Source organism: Rhododendron vialii, chromosome 13a (genome assembly GCF_030253575.1).
Source record: "Rhododendron vialii isolate Sample 1 chromosome 13a, ASM3025357v1".
Classification (NCBI taxonomy): domain Eukaryota; kingdom Viridiplantae; phylum Streptophyta; class Magnoliopsida; order Ericales; family Ericaceae; genus Rhododendron; species Rhododendron vialii.
The window spans coordinates 12,356,618-12,363,545 of NC_080569.1; the positions used below are offsets into that span (position 1 = coordinate 12,356,618).

Here is a 6,928-nt window from a genome sequence, read left to right on the forward strand (position 1 = left end):
GAATGATTAACTCCTCGTCGGCAACGACTCGTCAATTGAAAGCATCGGCCACAAAAATAAAAGAAAAGAAATTGGGGATGGACACAGAAACGAAATGAAAAGACATCAAAGATAAAGAAACGAAATCGAAAGCCATTGTTCCATGTTCTTCTTCTTCCCCCCTTTCTCTCTCCGTGTGTAAGCGCAGATCGAGGAAGGGACAGTCAAGATGGACCCAATAGAAAATATTAGTAATTGTTCCAACCCGACCCAAATGAGATTTGGACAATTTTGGGGTGTCTAAAACTTATCCCCATCGATCGAGGGGGATATGTACATCCGAGCCAAATAATATTCGGAAAGCAAAAACCAAACAAACTTTGAATATGCTCAACCCGAATATGTATATCGGCCTACCAATCCTATATGACCTACTCCCAAAGAAGCAGTTAGAAAGTGGAGTAGTAGTATCATTTTAAGCACCACAGTGAGTCAGTGACAACACAACCATGCTTTGAGAACTAGGAATTACTAATTTAACCCCGTCAAACGAATATGAAAATATAAACCCAAATGTTGAACAAAGAATATATATATACTAGTAATACTTGTCTATTTAACCAATCATTCGGTAACAGCCAAAAAAGAAAAAAAAAACACATACATTTGGCAGTGAGAGGGGTTAGGTTCAAAGTTCAAACAAAGAAACAAGCACATCGCCACCTACCACCAAAAAGTAGAAATACCATTTTCCACCACGCGTCTCTTCTCTTCGCTCACCAAACCCTTCTCAAGCTTCTACTCTCGAGTTCATCAATCCGTACCGTTGGGTTGGGTTTTCCTAGTTTAAAACTTACCAAGTACTCTTCCCGTCCAATTTTTATTGTTCATTATTTTATTTGTTTCTTTCATGTCTTTTGTTTATATTTTTTAGTGTGGATCTTGAAAAAAAAATATGCATTATAAATCTTATTTGATAGATTTCGATTAGTTGTATAATACAAAATTTTCAAAATTATGAAAAACATTATAGATTGAAAAATATATACAATTAAAAATAACACGTAATTCAAAAATGGACAATAAAAATAAGACGGAAGGAGTATTTAATTTGGTACTTAAAATATAATAATCTTTTATATTTATATTGTACTAGCATCTTGCCCGTTCCATAAACGGGGAAGGGAAAAAAAAAACATAAGTGGGAACCTTTTTCCAGTAGTCCGGCACATTAGTGGGTTATGGCTCTTGAAATTCGCCGAAAAAATTAGGAAAATAAAGTACATATTGGCTATGTTATTGATTGAGCTTAGCTTCCTTTTCAAATAAATAAACTATATATTTTAGATAAAAATGTAGAATAATGAATAAAAAGATGAAAAAATGAGGGGGAAATGAATAAATTACCACATTAAATACTTGGTAAGTTTTAAACTAGGAAAAAATTTCGCATAATGGATAGTTGTGCATATTAGTTTTGTTTCATGACCGTTTCTATTTTAATAGATAAAAAGATTGTCATAACAACTCCACCGGAAAGTGTCAACCTACGTTCAAATATCCAAATTATAATTGGTGTGCCAAACTTAAATAATACACCTCCAAATGCCTAATCGCCTATGGACTATATATTTTCCTATAGATAATCGTGATATGAATATCAATTTGGGTTCCTAGAATTTTGTAGACTGACGTGGTATGAATCTCAAATTGGGTTCCACATTCGATATCCTAATTTGTTATTATTAACCGTTCAATTCTTCATAATTTTTTTATTTGCTCATTATGTTTTCATTAAACTCAGGGTTAAAAAAAAAAAAAAACTATGATAGTCTGTTCACAAAAATGAATATGGTTTCGGCTAAATTTTATTTTTTTACTTCTGGGTCATTTTTAATTTTCTGATTTCTATATAGTATGGATTTTTGGGATTTTAATTACCAGTTAGGGTAACAAAATCTACATGATAAGGGAGAACGATTTTTGAATATTATCTCTCTATAAATCATAACCATTGATTTGCTCTATAAATCCTACGACTCTCCATCTCTCTCTCAAACAATATTAATTGCACAATTACCACTAATTAGATCTCACGTTGGCCATGCCTTCAGGTATGAACAAACCCTAGTGATATAACAACGTAGCTAGGTAACTAGCTTCTTTATAGTATATATAGTATATATAAATATTCCATGAATGAACATTTAAACAAATAGTCCCACCAACCACCGTCTCAAATTATTAGTCCTTTCTTTTTTTTGGAAATTCTAAAATCAGCCCAATGAACTGACAATAATGAGTATGTGAATGTGTATTAAAGAGTATAAAAAATACACAGAAATACGTGTTTTCCTTATCTTCTAGTGTGCTCATCGTCAATCCAATGGGCTGACAATAGCAAGTCCGTTCTTTTTTTTTTTTGGATGTCATGAAAAGAACATACTTTAGAAAGTTTTACTTAAAAAATTGTGCATTACTCTTTTGCCCATCAATTTTACATTTAAGAATCTTGTCAACAAAGCAATAAATAGGGGCAAATTGACAAAGGCAAAACAACAACAACAACAACAACAAAACCCCACCCCAGATTTCATAAAGTTGAGGCTAATTCGGAGATAACAATTTTTATCGCTCGCTAATTAACTACACATATTCGCCACCCCTAATTTAAAGTTCTGATTCCAATCCGACATGCATTCAAATTATATTATTTACCAACCAACAATTTGGGCCAGTCTTTTGATTAAAAATCTGAACATAACAAAAGAAAAACAAAAATATAAATCCAGAAATAAATACTCCAGTAACCATAAAGAGAGGGAAATTAAATCTCTAATTTGGCTATGTTACTGGACACCACGGGGTCATGTCCATGGGATAACTCCCCAGCACCCTCAGGAAAGAGGTGAACTCCTGAACCTCCGCTAGAGCGTTCTGTGCCCTGACCTCCGCCATGGACGCCTCAAAATCGATGTAGAAGAGGTACTCGAAGTGCTTCGCCGTGCCCACGTCGACGTCGTCCACCACTCGAATCGGCTGGTTACGGTGCGGCCGGCTCTCTATCTTCGTCAGGCTGATGTTCCTGAACGCGAACGCCGACAGCACCTTGAACAGCACCGCCGTCCCGGCCCTGTCCTCGTTGCCGCCGTTGCCGGCGAACACGATGCTCGTCTTGAACGGCCGGTCCGTCCTGGGGACGATCGGGTCTCGGGCCAGCATTACGAACCGGGTCATGTTGCTCGAGTCGTCCTGGATACCTTCTGAGAGGATCTGTAGGCCGTACAGATCGGCGGCGCGCGATGACGCGATCGCCGCCGTGTCGCGGAGGTTGTTCGCTGCCACGAACTCAGCCGCGCCCGCGGTGTCGTCGACGGCCTCGCGAATCACGTTGTAATCGAGTTTTGTAAGGGTGTGCTCGCACTGCGCTAAGGCCTGAGGAAGGCACAAAGAAATTAGATTGGGTGGTTAATTGGGAAAAATGATTTTTGATACAAAAGCATTGAAATTATTTACTATTACTCTCTCCGTCTCAAAATATTAGACCTTGTTGAAATAGTATATCATTTTCAATTGTCTATATCTTTCAATGTACTCGTTAAAAAATATGCAATATTAATCTTATTTAATAGATTTTAATTAGTTCTATTAAATAAAATTTTTAAAATCTCATAAAATTTTATAAATCAAAACTAAATTGCTAGGATTTAAAGCAGGGGCGAAATTAGGATTTCGTTAACGCAGGGGCCGAACTATAAACAACAAAATTTAAAATTTCAAGGTTCGGGAATGAAATTTAATAGTTTGTTTGGTTTAAGTTTTAAGTAAAGGTTTTTGGGTAACAAGTCGAGAGAGATAGAAAGACAAATGAGATTACTAAGTGAAATGAAAAACTTATGGAAGATCATGTGTAAATAAAAAAATTGAGTCTAGAAAACCAAAACAAACACATGCTTAAGCATTTAAATGTCAAAGCAACATCGAATACAAAGTGCAATATTTAGGTGTTCTTTACAAAAAATAATAATTAATATTTAATTTTTTTTTAAAAGTCCAAAACAACGCGGGAGCCATGGCCCCATATGCCTTTATATAGATCCATCTTTGATTGAAAGTATCATGTGTAACAAAAAAATAAGTGAAGTCTAAGCTGATAAAGGAACAAAACAGCTCAAGTTTGAATTTGTATTCGATTGTTAAAACTTATTTGTTGTAAATAAATAAATCAGACTCAGAACATCTTATTGAAGTTAGATAAATTTTAAAATCAAATTTGAACAAATTATTACTCGGATCATTTGAATTATGATGTTCTGTAAATTTAAGAACTCAAAATCGATTCTTGATAAACTCGATGAAAGTTCGTTTTATATCGGTTCATCTTATAACAAGCCAAGTTTGAACCCATTTGTTTTTTGACCGAAAAAAAGTTTGAACCTATTTTTAAAAGGAAACTGCTTCTCGTGGGTTGCTGAGAATAACGTACCCCAAGCAGTTGAGTTTTTTCGGCGACTTGCCGGACCTAGTTCGATAATCAGTTCCGTCCATATTGTAGATCTCGTCAAGATGCATAAATGTGGTTTACAATCATGTTAATCGTATACAACTTAGTATGTAAAAGGAGTAAAATAAATAAATTTTGAATTTTTGTGGTTCTGATTCAACGTGTGCAGAACATTAATTTGATTTGTATTTTTTACTCCGTTCATAAATGAATTAGTAAACAATTAATCTTATTTTAAACCACAATTGTCATCTCGACAAGATCTACAATATAGACGGAACTGATCATCGAGTTTAGTCCAGCAAGTTATCGAAAAACGCAACTGCACAGGGTGTAGTTTATAAACAATTTCCGAGAATCTCTCCTTTTTTAAACTCGTAAAGTTTTCAATGCAAAAGTGTTGGACTCGTTAGACTCATTTATCAACCTAAAAATCATGCCATATTTTTGTATGAATATTTACGTAAGAAAACAATACTAACAAAAATTCTAGAAAACCCAAGGGACTTTTTTAGTATATTGAGCTAGCTTGGTTCTTGCCTGAGGATGGCTGATCACGCGTTTTACGCACTCCTTACGGACCCCTGGGAGGGCGAGGAGGCAGTGGTTGACGGAGAGTTGCACTTCCCCGACGATGTGGAGGCGGTGACGGAGGAGGAGGTCGTAGTTCCGATGAATGCTCCCGCCGAGCGAGTTCTCGACGGGCAAAACAGCTCTATCAGCGATCCACAGCTCGACGGACTGGAACGCGACCTCGAATTGGTCGCACGGGATGGCCTCGCAGTTCGGGTAGGCTTTCCCGGCGGCGGCTTCGCTGTAGGCGCCGGGCACGCCCTGGTAGGCCACGCGCAGGGTGGAGCCGTGCATCGGCGCCGGGGAGAGGTCGGCGATGGTGAGCGCCTTGGGGAGGTTCTCAATCGGGACGAGATCCAGGGTTTTGTGGCCGTTCACGGCCGTTATGTTGGTTCCGGTCGCGTCGTCGTTCTTCTGTTGCGACACCACCTTGCTGGCCAGGATGGCGCACGCGCTCTGCCAGTCGGCTCGGGTCGGGCCGACGCCGCGGAAGTTGGAGTTGGCGGCCGCGTTGGCCGAGTCGGATCGGTAGGCGCATGGGATGACGAGTTGGCTCGGGGGGACTCGGTTGGTGGGAGTTGGTGACCTCGTGGTTAAGGCGGACTTGAGAGCCATGCTCGACGACGGTGAGAGAACCTGCATTTTTTAATGCTAGTTCCGTACCAATAAGCGTACCGTTTTCTCTCTGTATGGACTATCGGGATTTGCCTACTTTGATAGAAATGAAAATGAAAAAAAAGAAAGAAAGAAGAAGAACGACGATTGTTTTTTTTCCTGTTGAAAAGCTTGTTGTTCTCCGATGAGAAAACGTCCAAGCTGAGAGAAAGGAGACGGGGGAGATTGGGTATTTATAGCGGGTGGGGAGAGAAACTTTTAGGTATACCGGAGATATCAAGCTCCATGATATTTTTTTTGGTCCGTTTCTTATTTTTCGGTTATTTTCCGATCACATTTGAATGATCGATTTCGTTCATTTTGTAGAGTTCGGCGAGAACCTTAACCATACCCAAAATTGTGTTCATCGGATTTTATTTGATACATGATTGGCACACGTGAAAATTGAAAAAAACCAAAACTAAGTCCAAAAACACACTGAATTAGAGCATCCGCAATGGGAATAATCAAAATCTATAGCCAAAATGTGCCACGTCAGCATTTGATTATCCATTTAGTTTATAATCAAACCTAACAAATTTGATCTCTACATTGGTTATTTTTGTATCCCTATAAAAAAAAACCCCCACAATACGCAATGCATCTATGTCAACGAGTTTCAATCACGCACCCGACCACACCAAATTATTAGTCTTGATGAGACGATTCTAATGTGAGGTGTTTTTTAATTTTTTAGTTTTGGGTTTGGTTATTGAGTTTTGGTTATTGGTAAAAATTGTTAAGTTTGGTTATTCAAAGGTCAAAATTTGATGAGTTGCTAAGAGGTTGCTAAGTTTGGTTATTACAATGTGAGCATTTTTTAAGCAAATATTGCTAACTTTAACAACTTTTTAGTTTTGATTATTACATTGTGGATGCTCTTAAAATGCAGTTTTGTTTTTTTTATGATTTTCACGTATGCTAATCATGTATCAAATAAAGTCCGAAGAACACAATTTTTGGTATGATTAAGGTTCTCGCCAAACTCTACAAAATGAACGAAACCGATCATCCAAATGTGATAAAAAAAAAAAAAAGAAGACCAAAAAATGAAAAACGGATAGGAAGAGATATCATGGGATTTGATATTTCCGTATACCTAAAAGTTTCTCGGAGGAGAAAGGTGGTGATGAGACGAGAAGGTGGTCTGCGTGCGGGAGTGGTTCGGTCAATCTCTCACCTAACCCGCTCCATCTTCCTCACGGAACAGTGTCAACC

The 6,928-nt window shown here is 37.9% G+C and overlaps 1 protein-coding gene across 1 annotated transcript; it reads right to left on the minus strand.

Moving 5' to 3' along the window:
* Positions 1–2,548: 2,548 nt before the first annotated feature.
* LOC131313609 (arogenate dehydratase 1-like) lies at positions 2,549–5,877 on the minus strand. The gene is made up of 2 exons (XM_058342000.1): positions 5,024–5,877; positions 2,549–3,414 (listed from the first exon to the last, which is right to left on the minus strand). The coding sequence occupies exons 1-2, from the start codon at positions 5,696–5,698 to the stop codon at positions 2,824–2,826; spliced, it is 1,266 nt and encodes a 421-aa protein (XP_058197983.1). The 5' UTR covers positions 5,699–5,877; the 3' UTR covers positions 2,549–2,823.
* Between the last annotated feature and the right edge of the window lie 1,051 nt (positions 5,878–6,928).

Coding starts and splice junctions, on each gene's coding strand:
- LOC131313609 (XM_058342000.1), bottom strand. CDS start 5,698: ATGCAGGTTCTCTCACCGTCGTCGAGCATGGCTCTCAAGTCCGCCTTA. Junction 3,415..5,023: donor GCGTGATCAGCCATCCTCAG/GCAAGAACCAAG, acceptor TGCCTTCCTCAG/GCCTTAGCGCAGTGCGAGCA.